We start from the raw sequence: 23,332 nt of genomic DNA, 5'->3' as shown, positions 1-23,332 counted from the left end.
AAAGAAGTAAAAGTCACCATACTTCTTACCATATCTTTTAGGGTTCGATTGCGTCGTTTAGCTACATCATTTAAACTAGGTGTATTAGGCATAGTATACTGATGCACAATCCCACACTCAACAAGATAGTTTATAAAAATCCTAGAAGTTGTTCACCTAATTCATCATGTCCACAGTACTATTCACCTCCATGGTCGGATCAAACAACTTTAATTTTTTTACCTAGTTGAAGTTCAACTTCGATTTTGACAATCTTAAACTTATACAAAGATTGTGACTTCTTATGAATAAAGTATAAATAGTCGAATCGAGAGTAGTCTTCTATGAAACTAATAAAATATGTTTGATTATTCCAAGATGCCTTAGGGACTAGTCCACAAACATCCGTATGTACTAGCTCCAAGACGTCACTACATCGACTTGCTCCCTTATTCCTTTTGTTAGTTGTCTTTTCCTTAGCACACTCTATACAGACATCAAAGTATGATATGTCAAGGGAATCGAGAATTTTATGTGATATTAACTTTTCTAGCTATTGTCTCGATATATGTCATAAATGCTTATGCCATAATATGGATGAATTCTCATTAGTCAATTTGTATTTCATACCTATACCATGCATAATCATGTTGTCATCCTTAGGAGTTATGATGTTTAATTTATAAGGCTTATCAACAATGGAATCATTATCAACCAACACAAAATTAAAGAAAATACAAAAAAAAATATTTCTAAATGAACAAGAATAACTTATTTATTCGACCAAGAAATTGAAATTAAACTCTGTCAAAAAATCATATAATAAATATATTTTCCAAATCCAAAAGACCTATTAGTTCATAAACAAAACCTAAAAACACCAATAAACTCGACTTTAATATTTTTTCCATTACTTGTATAGATATATTTTTCACCATCAAGCAGAAGTTGGCTCTTGAGACAACCCTACATAGTGATATTTATGTGAGTAGTAGCATCAATATCTATCCATCAAGTGTCAATGGGTACAATAGCCAAATTGACTTTTGAATTAATAAGAGTGAGAAATTTACCCTTTTTTACAGGCCAATTGGCGTACTTGAGATAGTTTTTCTTCATATGTTCTTTCTTCTTATAGAAGAAATAAGTGGGTTTCTTATCCTGCTTCTTTTGCCCCTTATGGCCAACACCTCTAAAATCTGCAGTTTGTTTTCTTTTTTTCCTTTATTGATTCTCTTTCTCATTTTGCCTGAACCTTACGAACCAGATGCTAGGTGAGCACTTTTAGGTGTCTCACACCTTAGTCTCTCCTCCTCTTACACATATTGAGCTATAAGTTCATTCAATGTCCACTTTTCCTTTTGAGTATTATATGAAATCTTAAAAGTAGTGAACCATGAAGGCAGAGACATCAAGATAAAATACACTAACATAAACTCAGACATATTGAGTTTAAGTGCTTTCAAACTTGTAGCGATATTGTTCATCTCCATAATATACTTTATGGTGTTTCCTTTACCATTATATTGCATAATTACCAACTTCGAAAGAAGTATGGTAGTCTCGACCTTTTCGTTTACCATAAAACAATCTACTAATTGGCTAAGGAAATTCCTAGCATCCTCTTCCTCAGTTATTGATCCCTTAATTAGTGCTGAAATGGAAAGCCTCATGATACTCAAACACATGTGATTTGATCACTCCCATTTTTAAATTCATCCCTTTGCTCTATAGTGCTAGCACTAGTGAGGGGTGTAGGGTAATAATACCTTAATGCATAATCCAAATCTATGTAGCCTAAGACTACAATTACATATTCTTTCCACTCAGTAAAATTCAAAATCGGTTAATGTGGGGATGATATTAATACTGACGGTAACAGGTTGCACTGAAATTAAAAGAGTGTAGATTATATAAACTCATGATTTAATGAAGTTAAGAATATGTATAACATGAAATTATGCAACTAAAATAAAATTGTAAATACATATAAATAAACTTTTTATGAAATATCAAATATAGCATTGCATTTTACTCTGTGGACTAAAGTACAATCTGTTAGCAACTCTCTAATATAACTTAAACTTTAATTAGCCGGATAATAAATCTTCCTTTAGGCCAATCCATTCTGCACATAATTCAACACTTTATATGAGTTATAAATTAGTCAATAACCTATAATAACCTTAATCTTCCATATAACATACTTTTCTTTGAACTAACATATTTTGTACGTGATCTGAATGAAATAAATTTTGTTCTATAATTATATGCTACCGTGAATATATATCTAGTATAAAAGTAATTGACTAAAATATACTAAATCTACTTAAAGTGTTTTCCTTTGGATTGACACAATAATTCAATTTAGTAACACATATAAATAAATTCAAGAAAATCTTAAGAGCTTTAACTAAATAGATAATTATTTAATCAGTCTAAACAATTAAAAATTAAATTTATTAATCGATTAATATCTTATAATAATCATTTAGCATCAATTATCTCAATTAATTTAAAAGCCTACTATATATGTAATTTCTGTAATGGCATAATTTGGTGAGAATGCTATTTCTGTTTGGATACATCTTTGTATTTAATTTCATTCTCAACTTTTTTGTTTTCCTGACACATGCAATTTTTTTATACCATTTACTTGATTGGATTAAATTCCAATCGATTGCATTCTCATGTACTTGTTAATCGATTGGAAATTAATTTATCCTTTAAAATTATTAATCAAGAAATTTTTTTATCTTTTAACGTTATTAATCGATTGAAACTTTTTAAATCGATCAGAATAATTTTAATCAATTGATTGATCGATTTTAATTATTTTTATATTTAATTTTAAATTTTAATTATTTCTATATTCAATTTTAAAGTGTTCAATCGATTGACGAAAATAAACAATTGATTAGATAGTCATGATCGAACTTGTAATCAATTAAAATCAATCGTATATTTGATTTTCGTTAAGTCAATCGATTGCCAAATCAACGCAATCAATTAGAGCCAATGGATTGATGGTTTCATAATTTTAGGCTCGGTAATCGATTGATCGACCAAGCCAATCGATTACACCATTATAATTTGATATAACATTAAATCAAAGGCGATGGTTTTCAACAAAGAAAGTCATAATTCGTTCGCTGTTCTTCATGTTCTTAACAAAAATGAGAAACTCAAAAACTCAAGACTTTCCTAGGTTTTCTTCTACAAGAGTTTTCAACGATTAAACATGGTATATACTAGCGAAACCTAATCTAGCATTAACATAATAAATCAAAGAAAACAATTTAAATTATATAGCCATAGAAAACGATGAGACAAAGCCAAGGCTATGATACTAATTGATAAGTTCATGTTTTATCGAATCTCATAAATTTTAACAACAAATAAAGAAATCAAAGAGATTAAAAAAAACACGAAACATAGATTTTGTTTCATCGGATCATGACATAGAAATTGAAAGCATAAACAAATAGCTACAAGAAACTTAATTGAAGAATCATCCTTATCTTTAGAATTGTCCAAGTAATCTAGAAATCCCTGAGGAAGGAGCAGAAGTAAAGAGAAAATCTTTCAAGGAAATTAAGGGGTGATGACATCACAAAACTTATGAGAAACAAGAAGTTAGGTCAAGATCCCTAAACCCTTGGAGAGTAACCATATATATAGTGGACATTCATTATCAATTCATAGATGATAATGGATACAAATAATGAGTTCTCACATGCGAGGTCCATATCCAATAACTCGATACCCAATAACCTTAAGTTAGTTCACTTAACAGGTTTTGATATCGCAAGTTTTAAATCACATGTGAAACCACCATAAGAGATATTAAATCCAACACAAAGCCTATGAAGCAAATTTAATTATCATACATGCATGACACTCCCTGTACTAGCCTCCACGAGCATAGCTGAGGTAGTAAATGGATGAAAGTTTGCCACTTGAGGTCGAAGGGTCGAACCTCTGGATTAGTGGGGCGTAAATCTCTGCACCTCATATAACTTATCCCCATCCACTTGCCTCTTCAGTGATTGTTATTTATTTTCTCTATGTTGGTCTTGGGACAAGTTGACGGAGGCACTGGGAGCAAGCGATTCATCTTTTGCCACATGACACTCCCTGTACTATATCTATCTCGCTTCTGCATTTCACCTGTAAAAAAACCTGAAGGTCTAAAGCCATGAAAGACTGCATGGTTCATCGCTGCTGGAAGAAGCCTCCTCCTCTTCTCTCCTCCCTCAATCAACAGATCAGATAACAACTTCATTGCTGCTGACTTCTCTGAATCCTTCACTCTCGGCTTTCGATCCCCAAAGCTAACAAGGACGGAGTTATTGTCTATCTCAACCTGAACAGAGGATATGTATTCTTTCTTATGTGCAGGGCCGTCCTCCTCAACAATCCTGCAGGTCTCGTACAGTTGCTTGATCGTTAGATATTATTCTGCAGGTTTCGTGTACTTGCTAGATTAGCTGATAAAGGTAGGATTTTGGATTACTGACCTATAGACAGGACACCCCCAATGGTTTTTGCCACACAAACTGTGAAGTCTCTGCTTGCATTCGACGTCTTTCTTCCCTGCTGCTTCATTTCCGGTGGTTACAGAGCACAATTCGGCCACCGGGGAGGCTGACAACAGTCGCAGGGCCGTCCGCGCGGCATTGATCCTAGCCATTAGTTTCTGCTCCGAGGACGCCGTGCAGACAAGCTGTCCGTCCACGAGAATGGAGACGATGTTCAAAGAGCCCTCAATCTGGTTCTTGATGCCCAGCCTTCGGCCGTTCTTTTGGCAGAACATGTAGAGGGCAGCCACCGGCTGCTCCTCCACAGTCTCCTCGGTGATGATGGGTTCCAGCATCCCCCGGAAAACCTGATTTCCGAGTTTGAATCTTGGAGCAGTCAGCGGAAATTAAGGGAGAGAAAAGAGGGTTTTTGTTGTTGTTTTTCTTATCGAGATTTTACCTTCCAGAAGGTCTCGAGGTTGTAATCGCAGTCGATGTAGACGGCGGCGGCGAAGGACTCGACGATGTCGGCGAGCACTTTGGGGGCCTTGATGGAACCTCCGTGCTGCAACCTCCCCGCGTCCTCCATCGCTTCCTTCATCACCATCGCCGTGAAGTCCTCCACCTGATCGGAGACGAAGTACATCAGGGTTAGCTCCATCACCAAATGGAAAGCTGGGAAACAGAGGGTTCGTTCATGAACCGAGTGGTCGAGGGTCGCGGAGTTGTGGCGCAGGAAGCGGTAGAGGCCGTGGCGGACGGCAACGCGGGCGAGCTTCTCGGTGGAGATGTTGGCGGCGCGGAGGAGCGTGAGGGGGCCAGGGTCGAGGGTGGGGTTGGTGAGGAAGACGAACTTAGTGACTGCGAGGCCGAGGACGGCGTCGCCGACGAACTCGAGACGTTGGTACGAGGGCTGGCCGTCGACGGAGGAGTGGGTGAAGGCCTCCTCCAACAGCAAGCGGTCCTTGAACTTGTAATCGCCGAGAATGCGCTCGATCGCCTCCACCTCCATCGAACACCTCGATCTCCGTCGCCGGTTGACGTCAAATCCGTTGGAAAATTGATTTTGAACTACGTGCGTGGAAGACTCAGATGCATCAAATGAAGAGAAAAGTACTTGCCACTTGATCTGAGCCGTTAATTTCAAAATAGATGCATTAGATGAACCCAATAAAGGAACATTTTGTTCCTGGAAAAGAGGTGCATTCATCAAATTCAAAGATATGAATCATCCAATTCAAATCGGATGGATGAAATTTGATTGAATCGAGAAATTCTTTAAACACTTCAAAAGGTATAAATGTCTCACATTTTGTCATTTTATTCATTCAATTCAAAGTGACAAACATTACATTTTATACTTGTATTCAAAGAGTTTGATAAACTTCTTCGATTAAGAGATTTTATTATTTGTTATACTATTATTACAAAATAAAATTATTATATTTTGGGAGATGATTGTCGCATTCTATGAGCATCATGTGCTTGACAAATTTATCTAAAAGAGATAGAGTTCAACTCTAGTCTCGACTTCACCTAAGCAATATTATATCGTCATTCTGTCTGTGCTCAGATTCCACAACCACAAGATATAACAATTTGAAGATGATTTTTCATGCAAATATGATGAATTCATCATCAACGACTCCTATTCCACTGGCACATGGTGAGAAATCAGACAAGTTTATAGGTACTAATTTCAAGAAGTGACAGCAAAATATATTATTTTTAATGACCACATTGAACCTTACAAGATTCCTACATGAAGATGTCTCCTCCTTATCTCAAGGCAAGACTTGCCTAATAAACAGAAGAGGGCGACATATGTTAACTTGGGGGCATAGTAATTTTTTATGTCAAAATTATATTCTCAATGGATTGGACAACATGTTATACAATGTATATAGTTCAATGACAACTATCAAGGAATTATGAGAATATCTTGAAAGTAAGTACAAAATGGAATATATCAAACTGAAGAAATTCATTATCGATGAATTCTTAGACTTCAAGATGATTGATTCCAAAATCGTGATGACTCAAGTTCAAGAGTTGCAATTGATCCTACATAACCTGCATGCTGAGGGCATGATAATGAATGAATCCTTTCAAGTTGCCATGATAATGGAGAAACTTTCGTGGAGGAAATTTAAAAATTACCTAAAGTACAAGCAAAAGGAGTTGAGGCTTGAGGATCTGATTGTAAGATTATGAATTGAAGAAGATAATCGTAAGCATTCAAAATCAATAAAAATGTCTATTTATTATAAGGTAAATTTGATGGAATCAAACACTAGTAAGTATAAAATGTATTTTGGCAAAGGATAGAGCCAAGGGAAGGCCAAGAAGTTTCAAGAAACATGTCACAACTGTAGCAAACTGAATCACAAGGTCAAAAGCTTGCTGACGTTCAAAAAAAGTCACTCAAATGTACATGACCGAAGATAAGTCAGTGCCAACGGACATGTAAGAATTAGACTCAACTATTGATGTATTTGAAGCTAACTTGGTGGACAATCTAAGATAGTGATGGATCGATACTAGCTCTACACAACACATTTACTCTGATAAGACCCAATTTTAACTTATATCCCTATAAGTGGGAGAAAGCTAATATGGGTAATTCTATAAATTCTAAGTAGTATTGAAGATGGCATCAGACAAATAAATGATATTAATTGATGTGTTTCATGCCCCCAACATCCGAAAGAATTTAGTGTCAAGGTTGACACTTGTCAAGACTGGTTTCAAGCTAGTATTTGAGTCCAATAAATATGTATTAACAAACAATAGTCAATTCATAGATAGAGGGTACATGGAGAACAATCTATTCAAAATGAATGTCATAGTTGACCATGACTTCAATAACATAAAATTATAAATTCTGCTTATTTGATGGAGTATCCTAATTTATGACATGTTGGACTTGGATATGTAAATTATAACACTTTGTAATGACTTATGAATTTAAATTTATTACTAATATTTAATGTTGATCAAACACATTGATGTGCGTAGATCTTATGATCATTTATGCATGCTTTGACGCACATTTACTTGCATTTCATAACCATAATCTATGTTTATTCTACCCTATTTCATTATAATGTCATACTTCCATTATATTTTGTTCGGAGATCTACCCTTTGCTTGTTTTGATTGATAGGACATGATTTGGAGCAAAAACGGAGCTTAAATGAAGTCTAGAGCTTCTAGAGTGTCACGAGCATGCGAAAACTAAGTTCTTCCAAGTTCTGGCCATGCGGAGGCCACACGGCCGTGCGAAGGCCGTGTGGTGGGCGTGTTGAGACCGTGTGAATGTCACACGGCTGTGTGAAGGCCGTGTGGAATTTTTAGCACTGCAGACCAAAAGTAAAATGACCATAACGTTGTGCTCGATTGGAGTTTTGCGCTGTTCTTTTTATCAATTCGTAGATAACAGCAAGATCTACAACTTTGATGAAGACTTCAACCAGATAAAACCAAGTCTTGAAGGTCTAAAGTTCGTTTCTATGAGACACGGCCTTGGCACATGGCCATGTCAAATCCTACACTGCACACCAATAGTAAAACAGGCATAAATTTGTGGTCCATTGGAGTTTTGGGATGTTCTTTATACCGAATTGTAGCTAACTTCAAGATATACAACTTTTAGGAAGACCCTAACTCAAGATTACCACGTTAAGAGGCACTAAAATGGCTTATATGTAGAGGCACGACCTTGATACACGGCCGTGCCACTTAACTAGTGTAGAAGATAGGCATGGCTGTGCCAACTCGCAGACCGTGCCACTTAACCAGTGCAGAAGATAGGCATGGCTGTGCCAACTCACAGACCATGCCACTTAACCAGTGCAGAAGATAGGCATGGCCGTGTCAACTCACACGACCGTGCCACTTAACCAGTGCAGAAGATAGGCATGACCGTGTCAACTCGCACGACCGTGCTACTTAACCAGTGTAGAAGATAGGCATGGCCGTGCGGATCTCACACGGTCCTGACATGGGCTATGCGACACCCGTACCTTACCCTGTAAAAGGGTCAAGAACCCTATTCATTGGGGGATCTTTGGTTCGGGACTTCGTTCCTCTGCTTGGGAAATGGTTCTCCCCTTTGGGGGAAACCCTATGTCACGCCCCAAAGGAGTCTCTGTCCGAAGAAATTTCGGCAGCATCTCCCCTGTACGGCGGACAATATGAAACTTTCTACATATCACATATACATCAGCCACAGGCGGCTGGAATGATAACAAAAAAATAAAGACAAACACCACGCAGTTAATAAAGATATCCAGCCTCTGGCTGTCACAACCACGCAGTTAATAATAGTAAACAACAACAATAGGACTCTGACTCGAAATCCACCCTACTCCACTACACTCGTAAAGCTCAAATCCAACGAACTCACCTCTTCTGCCGTCCAGGCAGGCATATAGTAGAATAAAAACCAAACCATCCAAAAGTCCATCAAACGGTAACAATCCGTACAATATCCATAAATAAAATCCAAAACAAAACTAAAACATAGTCTGATGGAAGAAAAATCAAAATAAAGCAAATAACAACCTAGTAGAGAACTAGCTCTACGTGCATATGGGGGGCCAGCGACTGGAACTGCTCCGGATAGCCTCAACCTGAAAATATCAACAATGGAGGCGGGGTGAGTCCAACACTCAGCAGGTACAACTGATATGCATAATAAAAACAAATAACAGACAACACTAATCATGCGTACAGTCTCCTGAATATGAGGAGGGTAAATGCAACTGAAATGAAATCAGAAGATAACTGTACTGACCGGATCAAAGTATAAAGGTAACAGGTCGTCAGACCGAGTGAGTCATAATCCTGTATGCATGTCAATCAATGCATCCAAACAAATGCAGCATATAAGTGCAGCAATCACAAGCAAATAAAAATGCAATAAATGCATATGTCAACCCCATACTCTGAAATCAATGCTCCTGTGCAATGACAGAGTAAACGGGAATGCTGTCGGAGTACTCCTGTCCTGTGACCCCAAATCATAAATGGGGGAGCTCAATGCTCTCATCTCCCGGTACACGATGACGGGGAGGATATCTCTGCCGGCTACCACGCTGAGTCTCCTGACCAACGGAGCCAAACAAAGTCCACCATCTGCCGGCTACCACGCTGCTACCCTAAATGCCAACGGAGCCAAACAGAGCGGAACTGACTGCCGGCTACCACGCTGAGTCACCTGACCAACGGAGCCAAACAGCAGAACCGCCACACACCAGCCAGATATACAAATCCATGGGTGATGTGTGCAGTACATGTAACTGGCGATGAGTTCAACCAAAGTAGAGCCGACAATCGCACAGCATGCAATCATGATGCATGATACTGAACATGGCAATCTCATGAATAACATGGCATGATCCATATAAATAGATACAAAGTGTGTACCACAAGAAGACGTATCAAATAGAAGGCACACAAATCGAAGAGGGTATCAAATAAACCCTAGATCCAGAATATAACAGAGCATGTGGTTAGGTCACTACCTAAGGCATATGTGATCAGGTAGATAATATGTAGTGCAGAATAAATAAACAAACAACATGTACTAATCATGTAGTGACCAACCGAAATAAACAGGTAACACAATTACTGTTATATGTTAAACATATTATCATGCATATCAAAAGACATAAGTCAAAGTACCCGCCTCCGAAAATAGAAAGGTCCAATCTGACTCCGAGATACCGTCTCGCGTCAAGGTCCTGTATATTAAACATAAGGTCTAGTTTAGCTAATTCTATCATACCACAATTAGCCAAATTAAATTCTAATCCAATTTAAGAAGTTCTAAATTGGATCCAACTAATCCATCCAACAAAATTAATGAACCTTAATTAAATAAAATCAGTGGGTCCACCAGGGTTAGTTCCTTAACCCTAATCATAACATGAGATTAAAAATCTAAAGCTAATCCAACTTACCAATCTCTAACATATACTTAATCAATATACACGAAGCTCAAAAACCCTAAACCTTACCTCAAATTTCCAGTCGGAGTCACTGATCTACTGCCAAAAGTAGTGGCTACTGGACCAAAGAGCAGCCCACAACACCCCAAATTTCCAGATTCACCAAAACAGCACAACCTACTGCAATTATCAGATCGAAATGAATCAAAAGTCAACACCACAACAAACCAGATCAACAATTAATCAAAATCCTTGCACCTACAGAATTTCCAACCAAACTAAACCTCACCGGGAACTTGATCAATGGCAGGGGGCACTAGGGCAAAGGATCTTGTCGGCTGCCGGCGCTCAGAAGAGGAGAAGAAGACTTGGTTCGGAGCTAGGGCACGGCCAAGTGGAGGAGGTCAGCGCTGGGGTCGAAGACAGCGGCGTCGGCAGGCACAATGATGGTGGTAGCCGGCGCTAGAGCAGAAGGCCGGCGGTAATTCGTCGGACCAGAGGAAGGGAGGAGAAGTCGCCGGTCGGCCGGGGCTGGCTCCGATCTAGGGCAGAGGCGTCGGGCGCTGTGGTGGCATCGGGTGAGGCTCGGGCAGAAGAAATAGAAGGAGAAGAAGTGGCCGAGGGTTTTGTGCTCTCGGGGAGGAGGAACCGCCGGCCGGCGGTTAGGGCCGGAGGAGGATCGGACGGCGTCGGGGAGAAAAGAGGGCGCACGGGTGGTTTCGGGGAGAAGCAGTGAACGGCGAGAGAAATAAAGGAAATAAAAGAAATTTAAAAAGAAAAAGGAAATATAAACATTTCCTCACTTAAATAGGGTAGCCTAAACAGGTTTTTTTTTCCCGGCCTCGTTCTTGTCCCCGTCAACTCATCCGTACGAGCTCCGAAAAATTCCCAGAAAATTTCCAAAAATTCCGGAAAATTCCCTTATTATTTTCGGTATTTTACATTCTCCCCCACTAATAAAAATTTGGTCCCCAAATTTCGTTATCTACCATCAGCAAGTACTAACAACAGATTTAAGTATAAATGCTGAACGGTAAACAAATCACATACCTCAAGTGAAAAAAAAATGGGGATATCGAGCTCGGATAGTATTCTCGAGCTCCCAAGTAGCCTCCTCGTCCGAATGATGCTGTCATCCGACTTTAACGAGCCGGATAGTCTTGTTCCGCAACTGACGCTCTTTCCGGTCGAGAATCGTACCGGAACCTCCTCATAGGTAACGTCAGGCTGAAAGGAGAACTAAGATTATCTATCAACACATGTATCAAATCGGGTACGTATCTCCTCAGCGTAGATACGTGAAATACGGCGTGAACGCCTGCTAAGGAGGCAATAGTGCCAACCGATAAGCTACTGCTCCAATCCTTCCCGAGATCTGGAAAGATCCAATGTACCGCGGAGCTGGCTTACCTCTGAGGTCAAATCTCTTCACCCCTTTCGTGGGCGAAACTCGCAGAAATATATAGCCGCAAATAGAGAACTCAAGGTGTCTCCGACTCCGGTTAGCATAACACTTCTGACAGTCTTATGCATCTGACATCCTCTGTCTGATAATATGGACCACTTTGCCTCACGTTGAGCTCTATGAGGTCTCAACAACTGGGTCTCTCGGATTCTCGTCCTGATCGACGACTGAGCAACTATGGTAACAAGAATACCCTGCTCTGTCTGTCCCTGCTCCTCAATGTCTAACTCAGAGAAAATCCTAAATCAAATCTGTGACCACAACTCGGTGGCAAGCTAAAGTCCCTCTGGACCTCTAGCTAAGTGCATCGGCAACCACATTAGCTTTTCCCCGGTGATAGCTAATGGTACAATCATAATCCTTCAGGAACTCCATCTATCTCCTCGGTCGAAGATTAAGTTCCTTCTGAGTGAACAGATATTTGAGACTCCGATGGTCAGTGAGAATCTCAATGTAATATCATACAGGTACTGCCGCCAAATCTTTAGGGCAAAAATAATAGCGGCCAACTCCAGATCATGAACTGAGTATTTTCTTCTCAGGCTCCCTCAACTATCGAGAAGCATATAAGAATACTCTACCGTGCTGCATCAGAACAACACTCATACCCTGTAGAGACGCGTCGGTGTAGAGGACAAATTCGTCCTCTTCCGAAGGTAAAAACCAAAAATCAAAGCCGACACTAGTCTCCGCTTCAGCTACTAGAAGCTGGTCTTGCAATCCTCAGTCCAAGTAAACTTCACGTCTTTCATGGTCACGCGTGAAAGTAGCATAGCTATGCGGAGAAACCCTCGACGAAAGGTCTGTAATATCCTGCGAGTCACAAAAGACTGCGGATCTCCTACACTGATTTCGACTGCTTCCAACCGTAACAACCTCTATCTCCTGTGGAACCACGGTACACTCCTACTGGTGACCGTGTGTCCCAAACATCATAACAAAAGACAATCCAAATTAGCACTACTGACAATCACATATAGATGTTCTCATCGAAACATCTCTAGATCTATGCAAGGGTGATGTGCGTGACTCACCGCGGATCCGAATTAGATCACAACATCGTCCACAAAGACAATGGAAACCTATCCAAACATCCTCGACAAACCAGGATCATCAGGCACTAAATACATCTAAGGCACTGTAAGCCTATATGGCAAAACCCAAGACACAAAATGTCTGTATCACAGATATTCCTATCCATAAGATCTCTGATAATAAGTCAAAAATCTGATCATCCATAACATAAATCACCAAAGAATAAATCCTCCAGTGTGAGAGCAACGCTCCATCACAAGAAACATCACATATGTGGGAGCAACGCTCTACCACAAAAAAATCCTCAATATGTGGGAGTAACACTCCACCACAAATAATCTGAAATATGTATCTGCAATAAATATAGGAGCAATGCTCCGCTACCAGCAATCCGTGATATGTGGGAGCAACGCTCCACCACAAAACAATACCCAAGTACCCCAAGGCACCTAACTATCCAGCTAGAGACTGTACAAGATCTCTCTACCACAATTCGCTGTGGTTAGCCTAGGATATAACAACCTAGTAACTAATCAAATCTATCATCAACTCTATCAGCATCCTAGTGGGTCATCCACTGATAGGAAAATTTAGTTGATGAGTTAATTCAACAAATGACATAATGCAGGCACTCCACATTCTGCATTCAGTATAAGTAGAATCATCCTACTGCTACCAATGTATACACCTAGCACACATGCTCACACAACATATGTATGATCAACAAAATCCTCCAATTATTATACACCAAACATACTCACAACTCAGGTATAATCAGTATGATACCTCCAACAATACATACCGAACACGTGTGCAAAATCAATGTAGGTAAAATCAACAATACACCTCAAACAACGCTCACATGACATATCTTCACCTATGCCAAGAGTATAACCAACATATACTTCCAATAAAGCATACTAAACCCAGGTGCACTCACAAATCAAACATAATCAAAAAGTTACCTCAGATACCACACCAAACACATATGTACATATCACAACTCAGATTAAATTGACAAAATGCCTCTATCAAAACACCACCGATGTACTTATACTACATCTCCGATTTAATCAACAAGCTATCTTCAATAATACCTCCAGATACATACACTGAACTACATATCTATGATCCACAAGGAACCTTCAAATCATATCAGAACATGGATACATATACTACTTGCAAATGAACAGTCTACCATAGGTCTCCTACAACACGTAACAATCCTAATATACATGCAAAATCAGCATATCAGCTCAACCAAAAAGACCAACCTTATGCTACCAACACTCATGGGTTACAGGTATATCTAAACAAAATTCATGCATATGTATCAAGCATGAATCCATCAATCAGAAGCAACCCAAAATAAAGCAGTCTAATCATCTAGTAACAACCCTGCTCCAGGTTCAAGGAACTAATATCGGACAAGAAAGATATACACACCATGGTATAACATTGCAAGTCAATGTCATACACTACCAAGACCATATCTAATGGGGAAAATTTTATCATCATAAATCCAAATGTACTCTCCCAGTATACACTAGTAACGATTGTATCCCATAAGTGTTAAGCAATTAGCTCTACACTTCCTTACATCAGCAGGGTCACATATCCCAATGCACCCTCTAAGTTATCCCACCAGGTATATATAGTTCACGGTCAAAGTCTTCATGGAATATGATACATCGATCCTCTATAACCTATCCAAGCCGTCAGTGATATATGGCAAAATCAGTCCTTTCCACGTCAGTACAAAACATGTACTCAAATGTGCTTTAGATACATAACTAAGCACACATATCCTAAAGGTTCGAACCTCTAAAAATAGAGTATGGCAATCCTCTACTGATCAACCAACAAAACTAAATCATTCATCTACTAACTAATCAAGAATACCTTAATCCTCCACAAGCAACTAAGGTATATCAAACTACGATCAAATGGTATACTACATTATCAAATAACTAAATCAGTTCATGGGTCAATTCAACACTAATACATCATCTCAAACTAGAGAATGTCAATCCACATAATATCATATGAATAAATGTGTACGACCCAAAAGAAAAAGCTAGAATTCAATATCATCAAGACACCCTCATTTCATTTTTTTTTTTTTTATCCTCAAAAATATCAGCCCACTAATATCAGATGAATAAGTCTCTACTCTCCATGAGGGTAAGTTAGCATTCAAAACATCAAATCATTATTTATCCACATAGTTTAATATCAGATGAAACAAATATCAATTTTATCATCCTGTTAACTAACCACAATTAACCAGATTTATTAAAATCAAAAATCTCATAGGCACATAAACTCTCTAGCTTCCAATTTATAATCTGATCACCAATTATTAACATCAACCTGTGAACACCATACAGGATACTCACTATATCACCATCAATGACAACCCAAATAAAAGATCATCAAAAATAGTTATCCACTAAAAGATCATCAACAACCACATAACATTTACTCTCTTAAATCATTAGAAATCAACACATCAAAATATCTGATCTCACAATATCCCTCAACCTCAAATCATTCTCAACAATGATCAAACATGATAACTCTCCAATGACCAATTGTCATCGTATCGGATACCCTAATATCCAAAAGATACGAGTATAAAAACTCTACTGGCTAAGTCCACAAGAATATATAGGTATCATCCATTACCCAGCTAACAATAGCAGAGGCTGATATGTGCCTCCATCTCCTAATAATAGTAACAGAAGCTAAAACTACTGATGATATGATATGAAAAATCACCAGAGACTATAATCCTTGATCTCTATTAAGGTCAATCATGCTCAATGGATAACCCATCACATATAATATGTGCTATAACATCCAGACAAGTACTAAAGATAAAGTGCTAATACATGTCATAACTATCAAATTAAACATCATACCTATATGCCGTCTAGAGATGTTCCATCGCTGTCTAGCCCCCAAAATTGACCTCAGAATTCCGTACGAGAAAAACAAACACCGGAAACCCATATAAATCCAAAACGGAAGTCCATAACATAATCGAAACGGACAAATCCGTGCAACCGAAAATAACTGCCCAGACTAATCTGTCTCACAACTAGGGCTAGTATAAAAATGACCAAAATACCAAACGCAGGTATCACACCCTGCTCTGATACCAATGAATTGGTATCAGATAAATTCCGAAAATCCAACACACGGAAATCAAATAAATATCGCCAAACTTTGGCGCGCTGATACCCAATAAACTGATATCAGATTATTCAAAGTATCCATAATACGAAAACAAAGATCGTAAAAATCCAGAACACACAGCAAGTATCGTATACCGGCTCTGATACCACTAAATTGTCACGCCCCAAAGGAGTCTCTGTCCGAAGAAATTTCGACAGCATCTCCCCTGTACGGCGGACAATATGAAACTTTCTACATATCACATATACATCAGCCACAGGCGGCTGGAATGATAACAAAAAAATAAAGACAAACACCACGCAGTTAATAAAGATATCCAGCCTCTGGCTGTCACAACCACGCAGTTAATAATAGTAAACAACAACAATAGGACTCTGACTCGAAATCCACCCTACTCCACTACACTCGTAAAGCTCAAATCCAACGAACTCACCTCTTCTGCCGTCCAGGCAGGCATATAGTAGAATAAAAACCAAACCATCCAAAAGTCCATCAAACGGTAACAATCCGTACAATATCCATAAATAAAATCCAAAACAAAACTAAAACATAGTCTGATGGAAGAAAAACCAAAATAAAGCAAATAACAACCTAGTAGAGAACCAGCTCTACGTGCAGATGGGGGGCCAGCGACTGGAACTGCTCCGGACAGCCTCAACCTGAAAATATATCAACAATGGAGGCGGGGTGAGTCCAACACTCAGCAGGTACAACTGATATGCATAATAAAACAAATAACAGACAACACTAATCATGCGTACAGTTTCCTGAATATGAGGAGGGTAAATGCAACTGAAATGAAATCAGAAGATAACTGTACTGACCGGATCAAAGTATAAAGGTAACAGGTCGTCAGACCGAGTGAGTCATAATCCTGTATGCATGTCAATCAATGCATCCAAACAAATGCAGCATATAAGTGCAGCAATCACAAGCAAATAAAATGCAATAAATGCATATGTCAACCCCATACTCTGAAATCAATGCTCCTGTGCAATGACAGAGTAAACGGGATGCTGTCGGAGTACTCCTGTCCTGTGACCCCAAATCATAAATGGGGGAGCTCAATGCTCTCATCTCCCGGTACACGATGACGGGGAGGATATCTCTGCCGGCTACCACGCTGAGTCTCCTGACCAACGGAGCCAAACAAAGTCCACCATCTGCCGGCTACCACGCTGCTACCCTAAATGCCAACGGAGCCAAACAGAGCGGAACTGACTGCCGGCTACCACGCTGAGTCACCTGACCAACGGAGCCAAACAGCAGAACCGCCACACACCAGCCAGATATACAAATCCATGGGTGATGTGTGCAGTACATGTAACTGGCGATGAGCTCAACCAAAGTAGAGCCGACAATCGCACAGCATGCAATCATGATGCATGATACTGAACATGGCAATCTCATGAATAACATGGCATGATCCATATAAATAGATACAAAGTGTGTACCACAAGAAGACGTATCAAATAGAAGGCACACAAATCGAAGAGGGTATCAAATAAACCCTAGATCCAGAATATAACAGAGCATGTGGTTAGGTCACTACCTAAGGCATATGTGATCAGGTAGATAATATGTAGTGCAGAATAAATAAACAAACAACATGTACTAATCATGTAGTGACCAACCGAAATAAACAGGTAACACAATTACTGTTATATGTTAAACATATTATCATGCATATCAAAAGACATAAGTCAAAGTACCCGCCTCCGAAAATAGAAAGGTCCAATCGACTCCGAGATACTCGTCTCGCGTCAAGGTCCTGTATATTAAACATAAGGTCTAGTTTAGCTAATTCTATCATACCACAATTAGCCAAATTAAATTCTAATCCAATTTAAGAAGTTCTAAATTGGATCCAACTAATCCATCCAACAAAATTAATGAACCTTAATTAAATAAAATCAGTGGGTCCACCAGGGTTAGTTCCTTAACCCTAATCATAACATGAGATTAAAAATCTAAAGCTAATCCAACTTACCAATCTCCAACATATACTTAATCAATATACACGAAGCTCAAAAACCCTAAACCTTACCTCAAATTTCCAGTCGGAGTCACTGATCTACTGCCAAAAGTAGTGGCTATTGGACCAAAGAGCAGCCCACAACACCCCAAATTTCCAGATTCACCAAAACAGCACAACCTACTGCAATTATCAGATCGAAATGAATCAAAAGTCAACACCACAACAAACCAGATCAACAATTAATCAAAATCCTTGCACCTACAGAATTTCCAACCAAACTAAACCTCACCGGGAACTTGATCAATGGCAGGGGGCACTAGGGCAAAGGATCTTGTCGGCTGCCGGCGCTCAGAAGAGGAGAAGAAGACTTGGTTCGGAGCTAGGGCACGGCCAAGTGGAGGAGGTCAGCGCTGGGGTCGAAGACAGCGGCGTCGGCAGGCACAATGATGGTGGTAGCCGGCGCTAGAGCAGAAGGCCGGCGGTAATTCGTCGGACCAGAGGAAGGGAGGAGAAGTCGCCGGTCGGCCGGAGCTAGCTCCGATCTAGGGCAGAGGCGTCGGGCGCTGTGGTGGCGTCGGGTGAGGCTCGGGCAGAAGAAATAGAAGGAGAAGAAGTGGCCGAGGGTTTTGTGCTCTCGGGGAGGAGGAACCGCCGGCCGGCGGTTAGGGCCGGAGGAGGATCGGACGGCGTCGGGGAGAAAAGAGGGCGCACGGGTGGTTTCGGGGAGAAGCAGTGAACGGCGAGAGAAATAAAGGAAATAAAATAAATTTAAAAAGAAAAAGGAAATATAAACATTTCCTCACTTAAATAGGGTAGCCTAAACAGGTTTTTTTTTCCCGGCCCCGTTCTTGTCCCCGTCAACTCATCCGTACGAGCTCCGAAAAATTCCCAGAAAATTTCCAAAAATTCCGGAAAATTCCCTTATTATTTTCGGTATTTTACACCCTAGAGCTTCATCCACCATCGTCCCTTGATGTTCCGTCCATCTCCAGAGTAAGGAGGCATCCCCAAGACATCGGAAACCTCGGCAAGCATCTCTTCTTCCCCTTCTTCTCATATCAAGGGTTGTAAGTATGCTTTACTTTATGTTTTGGGCTTGTTCTTCCCTCACAATGGAGTAGATCTCCTTTTCTATGGATGTAGGGAGTAGTTTTGGATAGGGTTTGATGTAAGATTCATGTTTGTACCTTTACTCATTGGATGATTTCTCTTTCTTCATTTCTATTTGATATGCATGAGACTTGTTGCCTTGTCATGTTAATTGATTGTGTAAGAATTGCTAATTTCGTAAAGAGATGATCTTAGATCGTATACCCGAGGGGCCCTAGTGACAGGGGTAACCCGTTCATGGCATCTAGGATATTCCCTTGAAAGGAGAGGCAACTTCTCCACAAGGAAGTAAGAGACCAAACCAAACCCCTATCTCTATCCCTAATGATACCGATTAGATTTGTATTCTTGTGATCTACCGAGGCGTCCTACTAACAGGGGTTAACCGTAACAGAATTTCACAGGGGTCTTCTCTGATTAGTACTTAATGATAGTTGCTTTAACTTTCGACGAAGGTATGTTGATTAACAATGTGTAAAAGATAGAACATGATGCATCAGGTTCCACCACAACGAAACTGAAATCCTAGAATCCATTTCCCAAAGCTCAAATCCCTCCAAGATCGATTCTCTCATCCTTCTCTTTCTCTCTTCAATCACTCTCGTTAGTTTGTAAGCGCCAAAGCCAACTTTCGACCGTCTAGATAACTTATTTTTTCAACATCTCTAATGCTTAATCAACAGTCCCTGTGGTTCAACAATCTTATATATTACTGACGATGAATCCGTGCACTTGCAGAATCGTAACAAGTTTTTGGCATCGTTGTCGGGGATTGTTTTCGATTAACATTAGTTGATTAGCATACGAGTTACCCTAGATATTTTTCTTTTCCCTTTGCATTCTCTTTCTTGTTTTCATTATGCACTTTCTTTCTTGTAATTTAAATTCTGCATTTTCTTTCTTACTTTTCGTATAACATTTTATTTCTTGTCTTTAATTCTTTATTTTTGTTCTTTTCTCATAATTTTTATTTAGATACCATGAGCACTAACATGTCAAGCAGGTCCTTAAGAGATTTCTCTGCACCCATTTATGTAAGATTTTAATCTCCCATTGTGCATCCTCATATTGAAGCAGAAGGTTTCCAACTAGACCCAGAGTTAATTTTCATGATACAAGGTCACAAATTTGGAGAAGAAGTATCAGAAAGTCCTTATCTACACCTTGAGACATTTCTAGAGCTTTGTGATATGGTGAATTGTGAAGGAGTGTCAGCAGATGCAGTTCGGTTGATGACATTTCCTTTTAGTATCAAGGATAAAGCAAGGACTTGGTTATATTCTCTCCGTCTTCAAAGCATCACAAGTTGGGAACAATTGGAGAAGCAATTTCTAGATCATTTTTTCCCTCCAAGTAGAACAATTTATATGAGGAATTGCATCACAAATTTTGCTCAGGCATATGGAGAATCATTATTTGAAGCATGGGACAGATTCAAGAGTCTACAAAGATAGTGCTCTCATCATGGTTTGGAAAAATGGCTGACCCTGCACATATTCTATAGGGGAATTTCTTTCTCAGATAAGTATTTGTTAGATTTATCAGCTGGAGGTTCTTTTATGGACAAGAGTGTAGACGAAGCATATACATTGATTGATCAAGTAGCATTGAACCTCCATGAATGGTCAAGCAAAAGTTGGATGGAATCTTCCTCAGAAATTCAAGAAGTAGAAGCCATATATACAAGAGAGCCTGTCAAACAAAATGCAGTTCAACCACCCAGGAATGTTGAAATTCATAAGTCACAGAATGAGGAGTTCAAATATTTGGGGGAAAAGATTAATAACATAGTTTCAAAATGGTTCAAGGAAGACCTTCCTCCTACACAGACAAGATCTAATGTAAATCATAATAATTTTAAGTTGAGAAGTGGAAAGAATCATGAAGAACTACTGAAGAAGGATTTTTTAGAATTGAGGAGAAGAACAATAGAAGACCTTAAGAACTCAGTTTCATTACTCCAGGAAGTTCCCAAAGGCCACAAGTATCTTTCCCTCAACGATTGATCACACCTACACTAGATAAGCAAGTTGGACCTCCTCCCCAAGCTCAAAGGGAATATGGGAAAAAGGAAGTACCTTCCCCAAGACCTTCACTAAAGGTTCCTTTTCCACAAAGGCTAGTGAGGGTCAATGAAGACGAAGATTTTGCCAAATTCTGTGACACTAATATGGTTGAGTGTAGATTTCTGGATGTATATGAAGATGAGGACTCTTCAGATGAGGATTGTGCTGATAATGCAACGGATAACAAGTTTTCAGATCTACCTTTTGGGTTTGTAGGGTGTTATGATGAAATTGAATTTTCAGATGATGAATGTGATGTGGTAGATCAACTTAAAACTACAAATGAAGTTACTGATCCTCCTATAGATGATTCTCCCACTGAGGATATTGATATTGGTTTATTTTTTGATGCTTGTGTTGATGATGATGTTATGGAAGGAAGTGTAGGGAGCTGTGTTGTGGAAGCAGCATCTCAAGAATCACCTCCTTTATCCACACAACCTTCTGAGATTATGAGAGTTGCAAGGATTGAACATGTTGTGGACCAATGTGTAGGGACTTGTGCAATAGAAGCAAAGCGCCAAGAATCACCACTTTTAGAGGCACCACCACTTAAGCCAGAGCTAGAGCCATCATTTAATTCAGAAGAGGTCACATCCACATGTTTAGACCTTTCAGGTATTTTTCAGTAATGCAAGGTTAGTATTTCTAGTGATCTTTTAGAAAATTTTATAGAGGTACCTATAATTAATTTTGTTGGATGTGATTCAATTTGTGATACATACTCAGTTCATCTTAATAAGGTTCTAGTTCTATCTAATATAGCATGCTTGGGAGAGGTATATTTTTCTTTTGGGTGTGCAGATTTTCATGGGGCCTATAATTAGAAGCTCGATTTGAACCGTCTTCGACCACCTGAAAGAACTTCAAAGAAGACGAAGATGGAGAGAGTTATACTTTACTCTGTAGCTCCTTTGATGAAAGTTCTCTCCATAATAAGAGCCCTTGGTAGGAGGGTGTTGAAATATCTTACCCCTCCAAGAGCGAGATTTCGATGAATTTAATGAGGTGGTCGAGTTAATGACCTTAAACAAGCACTTCTTCGAAAGCAACACAAGTTCATTTTCTTTGTTTTCATTCATTGGTTTAGTTCTTTCTAGTTTCATTTCTTTCTTTATAATAAACATGTATCCTCTACTTAATTTTTGTTGTCTACTTTCTTTTATAGGACTTAAAGATTAGGAGGAGTGCAACTACATAGTGGAGAAGTTAATGACATGGCCATTTGACACGCATCATTTGGCAACTTATCCTACTTTAAATCTCCTCCACATTATTTTTAGTTTTCGTTGGGACAATGAAAAATTTAAGTCGGGAAGGGGTGCATTAGATGCATTTGGTTTAGTTTAGTTTTTACTTTTGCATACTTCTTTTTGTCTAATAAAATTTGCTAGTTGCATCATTCATCACATCATGATTGTTTGTTCCTTAATGCAAAATACTAGCACGTTTCATCTAGATATTTATGTTGTGTGATTTGGTATGCTAGTATGTCTATTGATCTTTATTTTCCTATCCATAGTAGCATGAAGTGAGCATTGTTATTACTAGAAGAATTTGAATGTTGGCCCAGTTTTAGGATCTCTTCACATTATGCTTGACTTTGATGGTAGATATTTTTGAAAATAGTCATGATTCATAGAACCGGACTAGTACTCTTGCTTCTATGGTGACTTCTCAACTACATTTTGGTTACTGGATAAACTCAGATCATGTAAGCATATTTGGAAAAATCAATCCCAAAAAATAAAAAAAAAAAGAAGATGAAAGTTTGTTCAAGTTTGATACTTTGCAAATATTAAAAAAAAAGAAGAAAAAAATAAGGGGAAAAAAATAGTTATCGTGAGTGGAAATTAGCAATTCACCCTTTTGAGACCGAGTTAGGTTATTGGGGAAATGAATGCTATGTTTCTCTTGATACTGAGTATTCCTTTGAGACCTTGTGTAGACGATGCATAGCATTTTTGAGTGGAACGAACCTTGCGTGTGGCAGGTAAGTGCCTATCGTTGGAAGTATGAGGAAC

The 23,332-nt window shown here is 39.1% G+C and overlaps 1 protein-coding gene and 1 non-coding gene across 2 annotated transcripts; both read right to left on the bottom strand.

Annotated features, from left to right (window-relative positions):
- Positions 1-3,683: 3,683 nt before the first annotated feature.
- LOC121968517 (ribonuclease 3-like protein 2) lies at positions 3,684-5,573 on the bottom strand. The gene is made up of 4 exons (XM_042518855.1): positions 5,203-5,573; positions 4,960-5,124; positions 4,500-4,867; positions 3,684-4,400 (listed from the first exon to the last, which is right to left on the bottom strand). The coding sequence occupies exons 1-4, from the start codon at positions 5,509-5,511 to the stop codon at positions 4,022-4,024; spliced, it is 1,221 nt and encodes a 406-aa protein (XP_042374789.1). The 5' UTR covers positions 5,512-5,573; the 3' UTR covers positions 3,684-4,021.
- A 15,034-nt stretch (positions 5,574-20,607) lies between these two features.
- Positions 20,608-20,713, bottom strand: LOC121968804. Its single transcript, XR_006108340.1, has one exon. It is a non-coding gene; the product is annotated as a small nucleolar RNA R71 (small nucleolar RNA).
- Between the last annotated feature and the right edge of the window lie 2,619 nt (positions 20,714-23,332).

Source organism: Zingiber officinale, chromosome 3B, assembly GCF_018446385.1.
Source record: "Zingiber officinale cultivar Zhangliang chromosome 3B, Zo_v1.1, whole genome shotgun sequence".
Taxonomy (NCBI): Eukaryota; Viridiplantae; Streptophyta; class Magnoliopsida; order Zingiberales; family Zingiberaceae; genus Zingiber; species Zingiber officinale.
The sequence above is the reverse complement of the archived record's forward strand: the minus strand, read 5'-3'. Positions and strand labels throughout refer to the sequence as shown.